Genomic DNA, 21,819 nt, shown 5'->3' on the forward strand with positions numbered 1-21,819 from the left:
GGTATTAATATCCAGAGTTAGGTCTAAAAGTTGTCCAGGAGTTAGGCTGACAGGGACTGGGATTTTAAGGACTGAGGGGTAGAGAAGATTTCAGAGAGAGAGAGAGAGAGAGAGAGAGAGAGAGAGAGAGAGAGAGAGAGAGAGAGAGAGAGAGAGAGAGAGGGGGAGAGAGAGAGAGAGAGAGTCTTGTAAGATAAAGACCAGTGTGTGGGCTGGCTTGGGCTACTGGCTCCCTCCAGCTATCTGAGAAACAGTAAGAGGTCCAAGCTGACAAGATATTCCAGAAATCAACTACTCTGAGATACCTGAAGACTGTCCTAGTTGGTGTATATTGGGCAGTGCTTGAGTTGCCTGGAGCAGCACATGCCTACTGAGAGGAAGGTGGAGGAAAACCAACTGAGCCATCTTTACTGTTTCTCTAGGAGGTGCAATCATTGTTCCATGGATACATGGAGGACTCAGAGTAGGCCCAGCGAATGTGCTTTGGAAACACAGATGCCTGCTGGGTAAGAAACTGTTGATAAACAGGTGCATTCTCATCTTCATGCTTGAATACCTACATGATCATTCCAAGCATCAGCACTGAGGAAGGTCTTGACTCAGTTGTGATCTAGTTAAAGTAAACTTCTACCCAGAGAAGTCACCTGCTTATGTAGCAGATCTAGAAATGATCAGTTAGGACTCTGAGGAGTTAAGATCTCTCAGCTCATGGGCAAGGGGCTGCCTTCTGCACTTCCATTAGAATAAAAGCAAAATAGAGATTAATCTTGAGTTATAAGAACATTATACCATCAGAGAAATAAGAAATCTTCCAACAAAATAATCATTAGGAGTTAACTCTCCTGAAAGCTGGATGATGCATGGCACACAAGTATTGTTTTAAAGAACAATTTGAAATAAGCAGGAGAAAGCGAAGCATGGCAGTACATGCTTGTAACCCCACACACACTCTGGAAGCTGATGCAAAAGGACCATGAGTTCTAGGTTAGCCTGGGATATATCATGAGCTCCTACCTCCACAAAACCAAAGTAGCAAAACAAACAAACAAACAAATATTTCAGAATGGTCAAGGAAACAAAGAACACCTGATGAGATCAACCTGTTGTTTGCTTAGTGCCTACTGAGCAGAATTAAAAGCATGTGGAGAGGAGACAGCACAGCCAACAACCGGAAGTGTAGAGGAAACTTGTAGAACCCTGTCTAGACATGCTAGGGGGTGTCTATTATCTCTATTATGTTTTATTCTAATGGAAGTGCAAAAGGCAGCCCCTTGCCCATGAGCTGAGAGACCTTAACTCCTCAGAGTCCTAACTGATCATTCCTAGATCTGCTACACAAGCAGGTGACTTCTCTGGGTAGAAGCTTACTTTAACTAGACAACTACTGAGTCGGGCATGTCTAGACCATCACAGCATGGAAGAAAGACCCGGTATTCAACCTTCCTGTTGTAAGGTTTTCTGTCTGCCTTTGAAAATCTTGTGTTTGCACCATGTGGAGATTTTAGCTAGTTTTCTTGGGGTTTTAGTTTTAGTAAATCATTAGAGATGAGACAGTACTATGTGTCAGACAGCAGAAAATAGCAAATTCTTATCTCCCCTAGGCACACAGGTAGGCAGGGGACATTTTAAATAAAGCGGGGGGGGGGGGGAGTTAGTGGAGTTATTGCACTCATTTTCTCTCACAGCAGAGAAAGGACGAGAAGAGAGAGGAAAGGGTAAGAAGTGATGAGTGTTTCCAGTGGAACACTCTGACTCCTCCTTATCCCGGAGATACACACTCTAAATTCCTCAGAGTAAGGAAGGTATGGATAGGAAGGAATGCTCAGATTTTAAGTGACATCCAAAGGACTTTATCGGTGCTTTACCCTTCTCAAAGACCACTGCATCAACCCTAAGAGATGTTTATTGACGTGAAAGACTCAATGGAGGAGAGGCGTGTACACTTGTCAGGGAACAATTAATTGTGTTTCTCAGAGATTACATTTCACCATTTCTTAGAAGATATACAAATAGTTTAATAAAGAGGGGTAGGAAAAATAAATAATAGGATTGAGTAAAAAGCTTTGAAACCAGAGAGGATTGGTTTACTAGGATATTTACCGGCTCAAAGTTGGGCAGTACAATATCTTCATCCCCGATGACAAATGTCGTCATGCTGCAGACATGTATGGCATGCCCCACAGGGGAATATGCATTGAAGAGCAGCATATGCCTCCTAGAGAGAATGGAAACCACGTGAAGAGCATGCTTCCTCTGTTAAATGGATTTCACCTCTACTAGTTGCTCGGTCAGAGTTTGGAAGCCAGAAGTTAGTAAGAGTTGTTTTGTTTCGGTATTTTTTTAAGACAGAAGGGACAACTACTTAGATTTGTACTCTATGACAACCCTAGATAATCACAAAAATCTGTGTTTTACTGATTATAGAAGACAGAAACAGAGGCAGGCGGATTTCTGAGTTCGAGGCTAGCCTGGTCTACAGAGTGAGTTCCAGGACAGCCAGGGCTACACAGAGAAACCCTGTCTCGAAAAAAACAAAAACAAAAACAAAAACAAAAACAAAAACAAAACAAAAAAAAACAGAAGACAGAAACAATTAGACAAAATAACAGACTTTCACATACTGAAGATGTGCACCCATCCTGTGCTGCTAAAGAGGATTCTACGTTTTTTTTTCTCGTTGAGTACAGGGCTTTGCAGATTCGCAAACACATCTCATTTCGTATATGAAAATTCTCTCCCTCCTATCCAGTATCACTGAAAACAGAGACAACCACTTTCCCCCCTTGTCAGGCATTTAGAGGATGCTCAAAACACAGTGATGGCTTAGGGGCTGTGTAGAGAGATGCAGCTCCAGGACCATCCTCTTTTAATCCCCTGTGCTTGATGTGTCAACAGTAAGATCAGTGGTTCTCCACTTGTGGGTCGTGACCCTTCGGGGTCAAGCAGCCTTTTTTACAGAGAGCACATGTTAGACATCCTGCATATCAGATATTTGCATCACTATTCTTTACATTACCAAATTATAGTTATGAAGTAGAAATAAAAATAATTATAGTTGAGGGATCACTACAACATGAGATGGAATTAAAGGTCCTCAATATTAGGAAAGTTGAGAGCCACTGTATTAGAGAATCTCATAGAATTAATTTGATTTCTAGAGAAAGTCTCCATATAGGTACTATATTGAGAAATTGATTTTTTGTAAGATTTTTTTTTAGACATCTGGATGTATAACACACATTACTTTAGCCTTTCGTTTTGTTGCTTAGGCTCTGCTTTTAGCACAATCTCTATAACTTTTCACTAATGCCGTATAATTAAAAAGATTGATCTTAGGATAATATTCCAGTAAAAATATTTTTCATTTGAAATATGAGACAGTATTCCAAATTTTATATGCTAAAAATCAATAAAACACTTCCATGGTGTATAATTTCCTTCAAACAAAAAATGTGTTGTGTTTGCCTAGCTTTGTTATCATTAAAAATAACATGTAAACAATGTACCACAGGTGGTATTCTAGGTTAGTGGGAAGAAATGCTATTTTATAATCTAATTGGAGTCCAAATTTAAGCAGAGTCATGCAGAATTCTTGTTAAGGAATAGTACAATTTATGAGAACACAAGAGAAATTATTGACAGATTCATTTTAGAAACTTCCGGTTAAGCCATGTTCTTCACATATATAGCCCCTGGACCCCCAACAATGATCCTTCCAAGCATCCAGTGTGGCCCTGACAATGTCATTTATTGAAAGGATTCTCTCTCTCTCAAGAATCTCAATGACAGACAGGTACCTTGTTGGATGTCACTCCAGGAAACAATAAAGGAGAATCTCCATCATCACAATCTAAAAGCCTCAAACATGGGGAAATGAAGTCAGAGCATACCCGACAGGCAGGCGCACCATGCTGGCCTTCGTAGCATAGGTGTGAATCCTCAGAACAACACTAAGAGGCTTCAGGGACTTCCAGGTGATGGCTTCAGCTGTCAGGAGCCCAGGCTCCACAGGAGGGCTATCTTTTGTTAAGGCTTTGGGAGAAGGGAGATGTGTTGAAACATGAACACGGAAGAATAGTTGGCCTCCACTTGCATTGCCTCCTGTCCAGTAATATCGTATGTAATCACGAAGGTGAATCAGGTACCGAAGATATCCTAAAAGCATTGCTGAAATGCTGGAAGCTATGTGTGTGAGTTTGGCAAATGGCACCTACCTTGGCTCCTGTCTCTGCCTGTTCAGTTTGCCCTTCAGAATCATTTCTCCTTCAGAGAAATTAGGATGAGAAAGTTGGGAAAAGGAGAACATGCAGATATACTTTATCATAGTCTGCCACTATTTTTAATCATCTGTATATACATGATTAGAATATCTTCCGGGAGTCAATTTTAATGGGGAAAATTGTGTAATATTCAGGATATCACACTTCCATAGTGTGTAATTTCCAGAGATTTCTCACTAAATTCAGCAGCATGGCTTTCAATGGAAATGAATGCCAATAAGAGCAGAGATTGGAAGAAAGGAGATTTCCAAGACAGTGTTAAAGAAAATCAAAATATTTCTTTTTCTATGTAAGTGTTTGCCTTTCAAAATCAGACTTTATGTATTTATGAATTTATTTAGAAGTTGCAAGGGAAAATTTAACTTTAAAGTCAAGTAAGTGTTTCTTTAAATGTGCATCAATTATTATTTTTCATCGATGACTGAGAACAAAATGTGTTTTTGCCTTTCTTCTAGAACATTCTCACGCTAAAGATACAAGGCCACAGCATCCTTGTGTGTGGACTCTCAATGTCCTAGAACACGAGAACTTCAGAGCTGTAAAAGCCAAGTCAATGTATTAAACTGAGATCGCTAAATTTTGGAAAGTTTATTAAATGACTATTTGGTGCCTGCTATGTAACATTCACTATTCAACACAACTGATATCCATGCTGAAGCATAAAAGCCCTTACCATTAATATTCTCACAATACTCAATTCTTGAGTACTTGGGACACGTTTATTGAGCAACTATAACGTGACATGGTTAACATGAGTTAAAGATATGCTTTAACATAATAGGCCAAAGGATCACAGAATGATCATATGTACATATCAGAAGAGCTTGCATAAGGCAGGGAAACCACCTACTAAGTAAGAGGCAGGGTAGGTTAGGACTTCCTGGAGTTTGTGTGGAAAAATGAGGCTAGAGATTTCTCACTAAATTCAGCAGCATGGCTTCCAATGGAAATGAATTCCAATAAGAGTAGAGATTGGAAGAAAGGAGAATTCCAGGTTTAAAGCAGTCACTTATGAGAAGGAGAGTGGAGGAAGGAGCACACTAGGGAATGCCTGCACAGGGGCGCTTGCTGAAACCAGTGCTCCTCAGTGTTGAGTGGGCTAGCCAGGAGGGGTTTTCCTTTTCCCAGGCATATTCAGATGCATTTTTGCAGCCAAAGATTAGGCAGAGTTTAGCTAAGCACCAGGATGCTTACCAGGGAAAGGTGATGGAAAGAGAAAACAAAAAGGTTCATTTAGTTCAGAGTCTTAAATCCAAGGGAGCTGTACTGGATTCTAGGTTAGCATTCTTTCTATCTGTAAAACACAGCAGTGGGAATGGCCTCTGTGCACAAGGGACCAAACATATGCCGAGGTTCCACACTGTAACAAGCTGCTCTCACTAAATCAGGTTCAGTCTGAGACCGGCATCAACCCAACCCATGTGCAGCACTTCCAAAGACTTAGAGGTTTCCCACAAGTCTCTCCCACATAAAGATCTCATGCCGAGGGGCAAGCCTCCGGTATTCAACCTTGGAGGAAATGCCGCCTCAAGTCACAGAGGAACCTAAAAGGGGTGAAAGAAAAGGATCACTTCTGATCATCATCCAGTCACGCACCAAAGAAAATGAGGATGATGGCCAGTAGAGATGAAAAGAAAGGTAAGACAAAGAGGTGAGTGAGAGATTGTGACCAAGAGAGAACTAGGAACCAAGAGTCAGCACCGTCTCCAGGGTGAGAGGAGGAAGAGCAGCAGAGGCAGGGGCAGGGCAGCCCTGTGTAACTCGGTTTCTTCACCGATATCCTGAACTTTATCATTCTATGTTCCTGAGCCCACCTGTGCTCTGGACATCCAGACAATCCCACTCTCAGAACCCTCTTACCTCCAGATTCCCCCCAGCGCACCAAAGCAGAAAAGCAAACCAGTAGTTCGATAGGCTTCAGGCTATCCACAAACAGATAGTAGGGCACACGCTTCTCCACGAACTGCAAGAAATCAGAGCGGGTGTCAAGCTTAGTAGTCCATTCACTCTGTCAGTCACAGGTTAGTTCCACACAGTGAGAAACTTGCTGCCTCCTATGGACCACAGTCAGTACATTGCAGGTCTAAATAGAGTGATGTCAAACCAAGCAGTAATCTGTGGCAGCTGGATCTGGGTCCTCTGAGAGATGGCTGCTGACTGAGAGAACTTTTTTCCATGAGCAAAAAACAGGATCTGCCAATTCCAGAACTAAAGTGGTGAAAAAGTGAGCGGCCTGGGGGTAGAGAGTCAAATACAGACAGGCAAGGAGACTCTGACTGAGCATGGCAGCAAACGGAAATGCCTAGTAGGGATGCATTTAGGCATTTTGTGGAGTTGTATAATGGTAAAAACCGACAGACAGACAAAAACCTCTTTTCATACTTTTCACAAGATCTTCAGAAATGTAACCATGGCTTGCTGGCGTCCATCCAGGGTGGGGTTTTGTTTTGGACAGTCAGTGAAGTGATGGGTCAGAGCAGAGTTGTTGGGAAAGGCCGTCATCTACAGCTATATGGTTAAGGTTTCAGCGCATTCTATAGGGAAGTATGAGCATTCCTAACTCTCAGGAAAATACAAAGCAGGGTGAGTGGGTTGCCCAAAGCACAGTTGGCAGGTAGCAAAGCCACGGTTGGAACTCAAGTTGGACGCTAACACTGTACTCATGACTATTGCCTTGTTAGTTCTTCCTAACCCTGCGGTCCTTTAGTACAATTTTGAATGATGGCATAGAGTAAGCATATTCAACAAATCTAATTGTCATTCTGCTGTAGATGTATAGAAGTGCTACTTTACCACAAGATGTAAACAACCAGTTAATATAGGAACGGTGAATCTTTAACCACACTGTGAAATAGTTATTCAACAAACTATAAAATAATTGCGAGAAATGTCTGGCATGGCATAAGATGTTCTAAATCACTGCCTCCTCCAATATTTTCTATCAGTAACCATCTAACCATTTATTTCATGTTTCCTTTAAGTCATCACATACTAGTGTTATGGATAGTTGCTTCAAATACTCACTACTTGAGTGTGAAGGACAGTGGGTCTCCCAGTCCAATATGTATGTACGAGGAGGAGTCTCTGCAGGGGGCTCACTTTTAAAGGTTTAGCAGTTGGGGCACTGGTTGTCCCCAAAGCTATCCATGAATGACTTTCAAAGGTTTCTAACCCATCCTTACATTGAGCATCAAGAGACTATCTGTGACGTGTGCTGTGGCCACTGGCTCTGTGCTAAGTTGTCACGTTCAGTAACTAAAGCTCAGCCCCAGACAACAGCCAATCTTTCCTCTCAGGCTGCATGGGGATCTTTGAGCTCCAGTGTCTAGAAATATAGTATTTTCCCACAGCCATGGATGTCGTGAACATCTAGCGGAATGAGAGAGTCACAAAGGCATGTCACCTTATTTTGCTAAATCGAAACTTTACAGGAAAATAATGTGAGCATCATTTTATAAAAATAACAGAACAAAGAATAGTTGACTTTGTCACTGTATATGCACATAATTTAAAACTGCTGATAGGTTTTAAAACCTGTGAACTGTGCTTAATAAATGGCAGCCGACATGTATCATGAGTTGCTAATATACATTCTTCCACGTATCTTGCATTATCTCAATCGTGTACTAAACGTGTGGGTGAGTGACTTTTGCATGCAAAGTGGTAAAGTGGCTCATGGTCTGGACAAGGGATGAATAAAAAAATTAAAAACTGATGTTTAAATTATAATTGGATAAGAGATTTAGAAGTGCTTGAGACATATAAAAGTATCTTTTAGTAAGGTGATTCTACATAAAACTTATGCATAAAGTGGAAAGCTTAATGCACTTACCTTGAATTCTGATTTTTGAAAATTAAGACAATAAGAAGTTGGCTTGTGGAAAATATATATCTGTCTGAAAAAGAAAACATTTATAATCAGTTATTGCCATTACATACAAAACTAGTACCACATGTTTAGTTTCTTAGACTCAAATAATTATAGGGAGCAGGCAAACTTTTGAAAGAACTGCAGCATTTGTTGTTATAAATGGACAAAATGATCTCAGTGGGGAAATTCATCTTGATTAAGAAGCATCTGAGGAGGAACTAAGAGCAGCTAGGCTGGGGATTGGCTGCTAGTGCGCTCTATGGAGAGTCAATGCATCCGTTATTTTTTCCCAGCAGCAGGTGGAAGAGTGTACAGTGACCCGCAGCCCCACACCATGGGGAAAGTAAATAGGAGGTCTCCACTGGGTCTCTCCCCTTAGAGATGGGAAACTGTAGTCTGGATGTACTGTATGAGAGAAGACTCCATTTTCAATAAAAAGAAAAAATAGTTATAGTAAACTAACCCCCAGCTGATATTTGCTTTCCTCTTTTGAATGCTAGTTAATAATTAATATATCATAAGACCAATAAATAAAAACACAGAAACTGATCCAGCTGTGAGCCTGTATGGCACTAGAGTTTGGAGCTGATCCAGTAGAATCTAGTCAGATGACTGGCAACAGAATACTTACTGAAAGCACACACAAAAGTCTTCGAAGTCCAGCCATATTTCTTTGGAAACACCTTCGTTTACTGCCAACTCTTCCTGTGACTTGTCCAGTGTCGCTGTAGTCAGGCTAAGCAAATCTCTTTCTATACTAACAGCCTCAAGCTGGTGGGAATCCCCCAGTGCAGGCTCTGAAGGTTCATCTGGGAAGGGGAGAGGACGCATATATCAGGCATATCTTATACTGTTACGTGACAAGCTGCAAAAGTATGAAAAGTGAATGGCAGGGAGCATTTCAAATTCAAGTTCTGTTTATAAGAAAACATAAATAATAATCACTTAAATGCAGCCCTAACGTTTGTGAAAGTTTGGTTTTCACACTTGGATTTTATAATTCAGGAAACTTAAAATTACTTTGGTAAGTTAGGAACACGTTCTTTAGAAATTGCAACGTTACAAAAAAAAAAAACTAATTCATCTATGTGCTTAAAATAGTGACAGAGATCTTCTTTTAAAAAAGGACAGTCCAGAGTTCAGAAGGCACCGTGACAATATGACAGGTTTGTTTCCCTGGTGTGTTCAGTCAGCCCTTTAATCTTTCGTCTCAGTGGCTATGTAACTACAACTTATATTTATCAAGCTCTGTCACAAACCTCATGTAGAATCTTAAACAACATTTTAATAGACACGCATGTGACTTTTCTCTTGGGTTTGAGTTCTGACCAAGTCTTTAGTTTCTAACAGGAACTGACGATAGTTTCAATATTTTGACCACAGCATGCATGCCTTAAATGGCATGAGCTTGTGGGCATTTCCCTGCAAACCCAGCAACCTTGAGGATTAAGAGCATGAGACAAACTTGGACCTTAATGAGTTGTATGCCAGTTTGGGTGATTAGCAAAACCCTCTCTTACATGACATAAAACTCCAAAACAAAACGATCATATGACCCTTTTATTACAGATCCTTAATCACATCCTCCTCCAGTTCTATTTTAGTTTAAATTTAACCTATCAAATTGTTACATGTTTCTAGGATGGAGTAGATTAGAATTAGGAAATCATAGGAAATGCTGAGGAGAGACTAAGGTGGGAGAAGGGAGAACTAAGTCTGTCTAGAAGCAAGAATTGTGTGTACTTTGATCTCTATGAGAGAGCAAAAACATGAGAGGATTATTAATTTACCTTTTCCAGGTACAACTTGCAATGCAATATTGCCCTGAAAAGTGAAAAGGAACAATTTTAAGTATACACATAATTGCCCATATTAGAAATGTATATAATCACTTTAATAGTTTATAGGCAATGCAAGCCAGAGAGGACTCGGTGGACTTGAACAATGGAAGGATACGCCACTTTCTAAACGGCCACAGATACGTGAGATACATAGGATGTAGGGTTTAATGGAATTCTTCATTCTTCTGACATGTGGTGTATGCACACTTTGCAGACAGAAGATAGCTCACAATTGAAGGTAAGTCTTGTATGGTCCAGGCTTGAGCTGGTTGGTACCTGAGATGGGTTTCCGTTTAATACGTTCATCTCCCCTTGGCTGGTATTTGCAGCTAAATCATTTTCCACAAGGGGAGGAAGACTGGATCCCAGCGGTGTTCCTTTCTTAATGACAGATTGTACAAAATGTCTAGTGGAGAAAAAATATCCCACAGAACTTCTGTTAGTGTAATTTCTGACTAACAGTGACCAATGAATAAGCTTAGTTTTGTCAACAACAATAGATAGGTTTGATTCTGCTCATTTTGTTCTTATTCTTCATCAGAGAAGTTTTTAAAAATTACTTCTGAATAACTTATTATACTACTTCCTATACGTCTACCTCATCAATCAACGTATTGCTGTAAAAGTGGTTTAAGTGTTTGGTTTGTTTGTTTGTTTGTTTGTTTGTTTGTTCTGGGACACTGTTATAAAGATATGCCTGTTGGTGATCAGAATACAGGGGATTTGATTATCAGTATAAATGGAGTTAGCGGAGTGTGTGTATGAATGAAAATCTTGGTGTGGGAAATTTAATCCTAGACTGTAAGCCCTTAGGCTTCTAATTGTGACTTTCATGCTGTGTACCCAAGGCAGTTCCTCAAGAACTCATTGACATAGTCCAGTATCACTCTAGCATGAATTTCACTGGCACAATGAGATGTTTATCACAGTACCTGCATTTTACACAACAGTTTCAAAGATAAAATCAAATTCCACACATACAGCAGGGCATGGGGGCACATGCCTTTAATCCCAGCATGCAGGAAGCAGAAGCACGTGAATTTCTGTAAATTCACAGCAAGCCTGGCCTATATGTTAAGTTCTTGGTTGGCTAGGAATACATAGTGAGGTCCTGCCTCAAAACCAATACAAAAATAATTTCTCAACATGCAGACTTCATAGACTGACTTCTCCAACTTTCATATAACTCCCACTAGAGGGTAGCAGAAACATATTTATGAGGCTCCAATTTTCTCATAAAATCATGAGCCAAGACTGAGCAAACCTGTGTTGTTACACTGATGGAATTTCAAGGAAAAGAAAGCATAGCAGTGGTCATTCTCCATGGGAATTGCTCTTATGCTGACCCAAGAAATCTGGTTGTATAGCAGGGTCTAGGGCATGTCTTCCACAAGTAGTGCAATGACATTCCCATATCTTTGTCTTTTTCTTTGCTCCAAAGCTTGAAGATGTGAATGAGTAATAACAGATTACAGCAGCTAATAGATTAGTGGAAGACAGTAAAGTAATGGTTGCATGATTCTAGGTACCAGAATTCTATACACCTCAATTAAAAAGTAAAGGTAGTACTTACAGAAACTCGAGTATGGGAGCAAATTGGTGAACATGACCTAAGAAATCAATATACTTTTGACACTATTGACATAGAGATTCTGAAAGACTGGGTAATATAATATATAAACTGTAGGAAAATTTGTTCTGGTGTCAAGCAGATGCAGTTTTATAACCCACATAACCTCTAATTAGTATGCATATCCAGTCAGATGAAAGTGATGGTCAATGTCTAGTGTCAATCTCCTTATCTAGACTAAGGCATCTGTAGACAGCTGTTAAAGCACCACTTCTGAGTGTGGCTATGAGGCAACCTCTGCAGGAAGTTACCATGGGCATTAGTGCACTGAGTAGGAATGTTCTGCCCTCAGGGTAGGCAGGCACTGTCCAGTCAGCAGTGGGCCTGGATAGCACAGAACCGCTTTTGAACTCCAGTATTTGCCCAGTGGCGTCCCTGATCATTCATCCAGATGAAAGTCACACTGTTGCTTCCTGCACTTCTAAGGTGTCAGGGAAGGATAGCTACACTAATGTCTTCTCCAGTTCTCTAAACGCCAATGGTCTCTAATGACACGTCTCAATAGCCACGGCCATGCAGGATGATTAAATCTCATGTCATCCATGTGCTTGCCTGGCTTCTCTATCACTGATACAGCTATCATGTTACCATGTATGCACTTGTTGTTTCTCTAGAGAACTTTCAGTATAGAAGTAATTAGGAAAACTATGAAGCATTAATACAAAATAAAAGAGCCACGGAAACAATCAACTCTCCAAACAAGACAGAGACATAAGGGTAAAATGACAAGAATAGGTCTAGTAGGTTAAACTGAACCAGAGTAAGATAGTGTGAGTTAATTGATTGAGAAAATGTGCCTGGTACAGTAAAATTAACCAGAGTAAGACAGTATAAGTTAACTTATTAACTGACTTTGGTCCCTAGCACTAGAAAATACAATGAGTTGAGTTACATTGTGGTTGTTTTTCTTTGTCATTTTATATTTCTACCATGGATATAATCCATCACATATCCTCAGAAAGACTAAGCTATATCTGAAAACATATGCATCTACCATGTCCTGTGAGGACTAATATTGTCAATTTGACAGGATCAAGAATCACTTGAGAGAAAGACTTCCGGGTATATCTATGAGGAACTGTTTGGGTCACTGAGGTGACATCACTCTGGGCAGTGTCGTTCCCTGGGCTCTGGTCCTGGACTGAGTGTAAATGAGGAAGACTGAGCACTAGCATGCAGCCGTCCTTGCATCCCAGCATGCAGCTGTCCTTGCATCCCAGCATGCAGCAGTCCCCCCATCCCAGCATGCAGCAGTCCCTGCACCCCAGCATGCAGCAGTCCCCCCATCCCAGCATGCAGCAGTCCCTGCATCCCAGCATGCAGCAGTCCCTGCATCCCAGCATGCAGCTGCCCCTGGCTCCCAGCATGCAGTAGTCTCTGCTTCATGACTTTAGATGCAGGGTTACCAACTGTCTCATACTCCTACTGTGTGTGCCTTCCCCACCATGATGAGCTGCACCCTCAAACTATGAGTCAAAGCCATCCCTTCCTTCCTCGAGCTGCTTCTGTCCAATATTTTGTCACATCAAAGGGAAAAGTAATAATATATATCTCATTATGTACACCATTCAATACTTCACAAATATACTTTTACTTTTGGAATGAAAATATGATCACATCATTTTCCATCTGGCTTTTCCTCTCTTCAACCCATTCCAATTAGTTAGAGTGGGTGGGTGCTTTTCCCTAGAGAAGACTATTTCTCTCATTCAATACTTTAAATAAAATGTTTACAAAAATTAAGATACTCCTTACTCTCTTGCCTTTAGCTTCTCCTCGCCCTTCCTCCCTTCCCTTCCCCCTCTCTCCACGTGGTCATGGTCGGCCTCTACCCTCTCTACTCTTCTCTCTCTCTCTTTCCCCCCTCCCACTCTCTTAATAAACCCCCTCCCCTTTAGAAAAAAATTAAGATACTCTAAAAAGTGTCCAAATAAGTCAAATATGCAGTTACATGTGACAAAAATACCAAGTTAGAAGATCATAAAAAGCTTCTGAATGACCTAGGTGCCTCAAAATATTTTCCACTCAATATTTACTGAGTAGAAGCATATTGCATTAAATATCAAAGTTTTACAGCATTGACACAAAAATTATATTCAGCTGAAAAGTACAAAGAGAATGGAAAATAAACCACACAATATTATTCCATATATCTAGAAACCTAACAATAATAAAAATAGGTGTGGAAATAGTCAGGAGAATAAATTCAGAAGCATATTTTAATAGCTTCATGAATTGTCCTCTTGGAGAAAAAGCAGGACACATAGCTTCACAAAGAGTCAGGGCATGCTGTGCTCTGAAAGTCTGTACATCTTCAAGATCAAATTCCTTTGTTGAACCTAAACCCTGAGGCAATGGTTTTAGGAGACATGATTCAAAGGAAGTCATTAGGACAAGAAGCAAAGTCCTTATGAATGAGATTTGTGCTCTGGAAAGCAGGGCTCTGGGGAGTTTGAGTGTCACTTCAAGCCTATAAGGAGGCATATAAAGAGGGTTGGATAAGGAAATGAGTCCTTTCCACACGTTAGATGAACTGACATCTTTATTGTGGACTTGATTGCTTCCAGGACTGAGATGTATTCTTGCTATTAAGAACTAGGAGGTTTATCATACTTTGTTTCCACAGTCACCACTCAAACAGAGTAGATGCCCAGAAGTAGGCTAACCACTTAAAACTGTAGACACCATTTTGGAACTAGATAGAGGCTGGAAGAGTTTTGGAGAACTTTATAAAAAATGCCTACATTGCTGTTGAAGAGGTTATTTTGTTAAAGATGACTTTGGTACTAAACTATAAAGATGACAAGAGTGTAGGAAAAGCCCTAATTTCAATTAAGTGATTTCAATTTCAGTGTAAGTGATTTTCATATTACGTCAGTGCAAATATGGAGGGTAAAGAGCATTCTTAACAGAATGTTAAAGTCTCAGATAAAATGAGATACTATTGGACAACAATGAAGACTGTCACTGTTCCAAAGCTGCTGGGTTATTTTTGTGTTGTACTATTTTGTGAGTACAACATGAGAAAATGAGAAAAGGGATTCTAAGCAGGGCATCAGGAATCAGAGGACACCCCTCATTAAGCCTCCTTCCCTTGTTTGGCTGCTCATGAGATCAACTGCCAATTGCATTTGTTCAGTCCAAAGAGAGAATAATCCTGCTCACAGAATATTCTCTCAGACCTTCAAAACCACTTCTAGTCACAAAACCTAGGACCTGTGCAATCCAGCTACCTTACTCTATAAATGACCACTCTGATTGTCTACTGGTGCTCCAAGGTCAAAAGGAGCTTGTTTAAGGGAGAATTCATCCCTCTGTACACAAATCCTGACTTTGGTCAACAGTTGTATATGGTTTGGGCTGATGAAACCCAAAGATCTAATTTATAATAAATGGAGAGATAATTTAGTGGCTTCACTCAAAAATATCCATCAATTAACACTCACTAACCCGAAAAAATGCACTCCAACTTTCCTGGCACTGTTCTCACTCACAAGGTGAGCCATGCTGCTTTCTAGCACACAAACGTAAGTTTATTTTATTCTTTGTGAAGTCCATACATGCATGGAATTGTCTCTGCTCCCTTCCTCCAGCTACTCCTAGCAATTTCTCCCTCAGAACTTCTGTCTTCCCTTCTCCTTCTCCTTCACCCTCACCTTCTCCTCCTCCTTTTCCTCCTTCTTCTCTTCTTTTTCCCTTCTTCTCTTTTTCTTCTTCTTCCTTTTCCTCCTCCTCCTTTTGAGAACCCACTGAGTCCTATGATAGCTGCCCCTATGCATGGCTGCGAGACCATCCACATGGGCAATGAGTCCACACATACAAAAAATGATGACACTCCCTCAACCATCAACTGCCACTAGCTCCTCAGGTAGGGATGGGGTCTGGAAGTTATTCTAAGACCAAAAGCTCATGGATTCTCCCCATAGACATATGTTAACAGATCACAGCCCCATATAATTCAATTCCACCTTGAAAAAAATCATTCCTTACAAACCCTGCTACCCATGGGCTAGAAATTCCCCATTTCATTTTGGAGGGATAGCAAACATTTAGTCTCTAATACTCATACATAACAATATAAACCAAAGTATTTGATAATAAATGAGATGAAGTAATCTCGGTCTGTAGGTCATCCCCTTTAATAGTTGTGTGAGTATGCATATGTATTTGGCTTCCATGTCCTTCAAACACTCTTCCCATTAAGTGTGATTTTTTTTAACCACATACATCACAGATGCAAAGTTAAGAAGAGGCACTGGTGAGAAGGTCACATACTTACGTTTCTGTTGGAATCGTAAATGGAGCCATTCTATAATTCAAAAATGGACTTGAAATCTCAAGGAACTGATCAGGCTTCTTCGGAACAGCATCTGAAAAGTTGGCAAGTGTGATGCACACTGCCAGAATCCTTCAGATTCTATGGCAGTGCCAGTTAGAGTACATGTTTACTCAGGGATTTCAACAGAGGCAAGCAAGAATGAGCAAGGACTTTTCAGTTAATTGAAACAGTTTACAGATATTGCTAATATCTGCTTTCTTTTGCCTAGAGCCAGTTTCTTTTATGACTGTGCATAGAACAATGATATGAAATGGTGATTTTCACAAGTCTTTGCATTTGTGGCAAAATTGACTTTTCATATAAATCTTTCCTTTAAAGGGAAAGTGTCCCTCAATTACCCTTCTCAGACAACCACCTAGGAGATTCAGAGGAATGTGAGCTGGCCCACGGAGACTATAGTAGAAACAGAAGCAGGAAGTGCCATAAATAACAAGGAAACAGTGTGCTGAGAGAGGACTGTGGGTATGCATAAGTGTTAAGTGAGCTTAGAAGTAAGAAATTCCCAGTGAGAAAGGAAAGCAACATATGTCACCACAGTGAACCCTGAAGCTGAACAAGAAAAGAGATAACGTTCCGACAGGCAGCAAATTCCTCTATCATTCTGAATGATATCATTATCCTTCAGAGTGAAAGTCTCTTCTTGTTATTATTAGTTTTTTAGTTTACATATTAAATCCAACAGAAGAAAGAGAAATACATGATAAGCCTTAGCGTAAGCCACTGACACCGTGAGCCCATAGTATAGTACACATACCTCCATACTTCTTAAATACATAATTTGGACATAAGAGTCAAGCAGCTTTAGGTGCAGGACTGTGTGGTTTACCTCAACACATACCATTGTCCATGGAAGAGACTGGTAAGCCCACAGAGAAGTGTCAATCAGACTGCATGGCAACATGACGCATACCTTGAGCTTCATCGGTTATCACAGTTTCCTTTTTATGGCGAATGAGTTTCCAAGCAGGTAAGGGAGGAGGTTTGGGGGGTGCCACAAGGGGACAAGACCTACTTCTGGTCACCAGCACAGGATGGCTACAGATGTGAGAAAGACCATATTCCCTAAGTTTCTCCGCAGAATTCACCTAGGAAACAGAAAGAAGATTTGAAGTCCTTCATTGCCTCTTGTATTTAATAACAACACGTTTGCCAATACCGAAAAAGAGGGAACACCCATAATCCCAACTCCTTAATAGAAATGACACTACCATTCTATTTCTTTGCATCTTTAAATTTGCCTCAGACCCTGTTTGCTTATTGAAAAAGGAAGAAATTGAGTCATTCTCAAGCTTAAGTTTCAGTGAGAATATAAAATCTGTAGGTAGTGTTTTTCTATGTTGAAGTTGTAAAACAAGTTCTGATTATATAAAAGTTAAAAAAATAAACTCACTAATAATTTTTACTTAACACTTAAAAATGTTTTAAATGTAGTAAGGGCTTGTGAAGTGACAAGAGTGGCCTTATCTATGATAAACCAATCTTTTAACAGTGGGTTTTTCCTCAGGAAGTCCCCATCTTTGGAGACAATAGAGACACTGACAGTGGGGACAGAAGCTGCCCTGATGGCTATGTCTCATAGTCAGACATTCAGCTCGGAAGCCATTGGGAATAAGTCAGACCATTATTTCAAAAGAACTCTACTGTCTAATTGCTAATTGCAGAAAGAGAGGAGAGAGGGGGAAAAAAGAGAGAGGAGAGAGCAGAGAGAAGAGAGAGAGACAGAGACAGAGACAGACAGAGACAGAAACAGAGAGAGAAAGAAAATTGAATTGATTCACGCTACCACCACAGATTGCTTTAACATTTAGCAAAAAAAAAACAAAACAAAACAAAACAAAATACCAACTACACTAAAGCCAGTCCCTCCAGGAACTATTTTTTTTTCCCTAAGGATTTCACATGATTAGTTTCTATAATAGTGATACAGATAATAATTAATTCAAATTTAAGAGAAGAGTGATACACTGGCTTTAAAAAGTAGCCTAAGAGAGAAATTGTGTTTTATCTGTATTTTTCTTACAGTCTCTTATCAATTTACTAAAAAAAAAATTCAGAAATTTCTGTAATTCATAGAGTAGCTTAAAAACAAACATTTTCTACACCATTTAAAAAGTAAGCTTCCTTACAACATTTATTCTGTTAAGTGTAAAAAGCCTCCGTGAAACTAAGTCACCCCTTGAGAGTAATCACAGGAAACTTAGGGGAGAATTTAAGGTCATTCCATAAGAGGATGCCTCAAAACAATATTACTGCAAGAGTTACATATTAACATGTTCTTAAATGAAACCATAGTCAAAGAAATACTTATAAGTAGAATAAATTCTAGACATTTTACAAAAGAAAATTTAGAGACACACTCTTGCACTCCTGTCTCTGTTTCTCTATCTTCCTCTGTGTACTCTCTCTATATGCTCTCTGTTCTCTCTCTGTTCTCTCTCTGTTCTCTCTCTCTCTCTCTCTCTCTCTCTCTGTCTCTCTGTCTCTCTCTCTCTCTCATAATAACAATCTTGTAATATAAAACCAATTTCTCTTTGGAACTTAAGAATATAAAGTACAAGTTGGAAAGCAAAGCAAGGTATTAATCCCATACCACAGTTACTAATCTATAAAAAAAAAAAAGTGGTGACCTAATTTAGCATAGCAAGTTTTAAAATGGCAAATTCTCATATTTTATTTTCAATATTTTATGCAATGCTTGTGTATCAAGTAATGCCACAAATTCTGGTTAAATTCTGATTGTAGAGAACCTCTCCAAAGGGTCTCAGAAGTCCATAGACAGAAATTAAGGGCAAAGAGGGATTTAGAATAGCATCCTCAAGATTAAGTAGGTACTTAATGTCTGTTGAATGATTCATGCAAAAAACTTAAGCTAGAAATTTCATTTTCCAAGACCCCTTTACTCCTTCCCCGATTTTATTTCAAACTTTCTAAAAGAAGGGGCCAGAGTTGATACGTGGGGACAGCTTGTTCATGTAAAACCAGAACTGTTTAGGATGCCTGAGAGGAGGGATACTGTATCACGCAGGGTAGGGTGTGATATTTTGCTCTATTCTTCTATGATCTCCTTCGCTTAACTAAAAACAAGCTGTTAACTACATGTTCTGATCTTAATGCTCTTTAGGGCTGTGAGTTCAGTGATATACTCCATTTTACAAAGTTTCAATAGAGAAGAAATCATTTCTTTTGGATTTATGGTTAAAATAGTATATTTAAATTCTCTAGTCTATCCTGACTATAACTTGAATTGCTTATGAAAATTCTCTACAATTAACTCAATCTCTGTTAGTTCCATGAACACAGGGAATATGTGGTTGCCTTGCCTCCAGACTTCCTAAGATAAACTTCTCTCTGCTTTGAAACCACTTTTTGTTATTTACTAGCATAACTCCTTACGCCTCAGGTTAAACAGAGCTTCCTTTAGAAAGACCTCCCAACTGCTCACTAGAGAAAGAGGTTTATGGTTTGTGTCCTGTCTCCCTTTCCCGGTTGATTGATTGGTTTTCCCCTCATTCACATAGGTATTTATTTCTGCCATTACTCCAACAACCACTATTTATCTAGGTACCTTATATACTCTCTGTTTTAACAGTTGTTTATAATAATTGTTGTTTCTGCTTACTTCTGTTCTCTGAGCTTTGTGGTAAAGAAATTGGACTGCGATAATCATCTCTATACAGTAACAGCAGAGTACATTGCCTAGCATATATGTATTATAATACATGAGTTGATGTGTATTGAGTGCTACACTTTAATAAGCAGTTTGGGTATTTCCTGGATAGGAGGCGTGACATGCCACGAAACATGGCTGATCTCCTTCAGTGGTTCATACATTCTAGTGGTTCATACTATCTAGAGAGTCTGAGATGGTCCCCATGACACACAGAGAGTTTAAAGAACATCAGGGAAGAGGAGGGAAACCCTAAAGTCAACAGAAGGCTTGGCTTGAGAGAAGATTTGGGTACAGACTTGGATTGTAGGGAGCTGCAGATATGCAAACACCATGAAAATTTCTGATCCTGCTATTCAACCACTGCTGTTGCTATTTAACTTTGGATTAAAAGTAACCGAGACTGCGTCTGTTCCTACTGTGTATGCTAATGCATGTGTCCTATCACCTTTGTAATGTTACAGCTGTTGTGTGGTGGACTTCTGCTAGTAATAGTGGATTCTGGGATGATGATATTGGGCTCCTCGACTAACCTAAAGGATGAGAGTGACACATGTGACCCTACTGAAATATTTACTTATTGAGTATTATTAAAGTTTTAAAGTTCCACTCTAACAAAACGGATATAATGTGCCATTGTACCAGTGTACCCTTTTTCCCTATCTACTTTCTAAATATCGCTGCTTTAATGTATCAACTGTAGAGCATGTAGAACTTCAGTGGGAAGGTGCTGGGGGTCTAATGTCCCCACACAGGGCCAGAGTTGAACAAATCCTCAAAGAATTACATTGGTCTCAGTAAACTAGATAGGTCGATCATTATGAAAAGAGAGCATTTGCTTTTTTTGCTCTCAGAACCAAAGAAATGGCTCAAAATTGTGAAATTCCAGAAATACGTAATCACTAAGCATCTTAATTAAAAAGCAATGCCATGGGAAAACATTAATGACACTGGCCTCCAAATGCAATGCAAAATAGGATTCCACTCTGAGCAAAAGTATAGAGCACAGTACAAAACATGTGCATAGGAAGAAAACCAAGGAATATATATCAACATGTATACAATGCCTATGCCTGAATGTTTACACTATTCATAAGTTAACTGTATTGCCTTTGGCTATACTTACTCAATTTTCTGTTCTTGATTAAATTTATGGTTTAAAAGTGAAAAGCATTTATTCTGCATTACTTTACGAAGCAAGAAGGCCATGGTAGTTGCTCCTCAAACAGAGTACAAATTTATGTATATTATCCCACTTTAAGAATTTATGGGGCTGCAGTCATGGCTCAGTGGTTAAGAGCACTGGCTGCTCTCCCAGAGGTCCTGAGTTCAATTCCCAGCAACTACATGGTGGCTCACAACCATCTTTAGTAGGATCCAATGCCCTCTTCTGGTTCATCTGAAGAGAGCGACAGTGTACTCACATACATAAAATACATAAATAAATCTTTTAAAAAATTGTATAAAAATGAAAGAATATATGTGCACTTGAGTTGCTGAAAAGCAATTATTAATCTGGAATGATCTACACAAATTTCACTGAAATGGGTGTAGTTCCTTTATTTTTATCCTTTATCTTTGTTTATGATAGAAAAATATTTTAAAATAAAATGTGACTGCATTTTATCTTTATATAATAAGATGGTACTATGAAAAACTGAGACAGTTTGTAATGTTCTAGCTCTTTAATCTAAGCCAAGGAATAGGTCCTTTCCCACCACCACCCGTAGGGATACTTATCTTTGGTTTCGAATTCTTACCATCTTCTCTAATGTAAAGATATTGCTTTCAAACAAATAGAGTGGTGTAAAGGTGGCATATACAACCATGTGAGGGGACTGTATTGCTGAGGAGCCTGGAAAATAAACATACATTAAACCGTGAACAATTCTTGTCAGCACAAATGGAGACAATTACTTTCACTCTTATGGGAGGTATGAAAAAGAAGAGAGGAGGAGAGGCAAAGACAAGGGAAGGAGAAAAGGAAGGAAATGAGCGAGTGAGAGACAGGGGAGAATATATCTGGTACCTTTTCCTCTTTTTATAATGACATAGCTTTAACTACCACCCTTTTAAAAAAAATCTCCCAAAACACATTAGAGTTTAGGGCTTCAATATATCAATTTAACAGAGAAACAATCTCTTCCATAATGTTCGGCTCTTCCATAAACTATATATACCATCCTCATAG

The 21,819-nt window shown here is 39.5% G+C and overlaps 1 protein-coding gene across 1 annotated transcript in view; it reads right to left on the minus strand.

The window, feature by feature from the left end:
- Window positions 1–21,819, minus strand: part of Adgb (androglobin) — a 133,513-nt gene that overhangs the window by 50,482 nt on the left and 61,212 nt on the right. The window contains exons 12-21 of the mRNA XM_028783176.1: window positions 21,389–21,483; window positions 16,872–17,046; window positions 15,902–15,992; window positions 10,269–10,398; window positions 9,939–9,975; window positions 8,783–8,963; window positions 8,113–8,176; window positions 6,141–6,243; window positions 3,891–4,032; window positions 2,101–2,215 (exon numbers count right to left, since the gene is read on the minus strand). Of these exons, the coding sequence (XP_028639009.1) occupies window positions 2,101–2,215; window positions 3,891–4,032; window positions 6,141–6,243; window positions 8,113–8,176; window positions 8,783–8,963; window positions 9,939–9,975; window positions 10,269–10,398; window positions 15,902–15,992; window positions 16,872–17,046; window positions 21,389–21,483 (1,133 nt within the window). The remainder of the gene's footprint in view (window positions 1–2,100; window positions 2,216–3,890; window positions 4,033–6,140; window positions 6,244–8,112; window positions 8,177–8,782; window positions 8,964–9,938; window positions 9,976–10,268; window positions 10,399–15,901; window positions 15,993–16,871; window positions 17,047–21,388; window positions 21,484–21,819) is intronic.

This window comes from Grammomys surdaster, unplaced genomic scaffold (genome assembly GCF_004785775.1).
Source record: "Grammomys surdaster isolate TR1022 unplaced genomic scaffold, NIH_TR_1.0 1029, whole genome shotgun sequence".
Classification (NCBI taxonomy): domain Eukaryota; kingdom Metazoa; phylum Chordata; class Mammalia; order Rodentia; family Muridae; genus Grammomys; species Grammomys surdaster.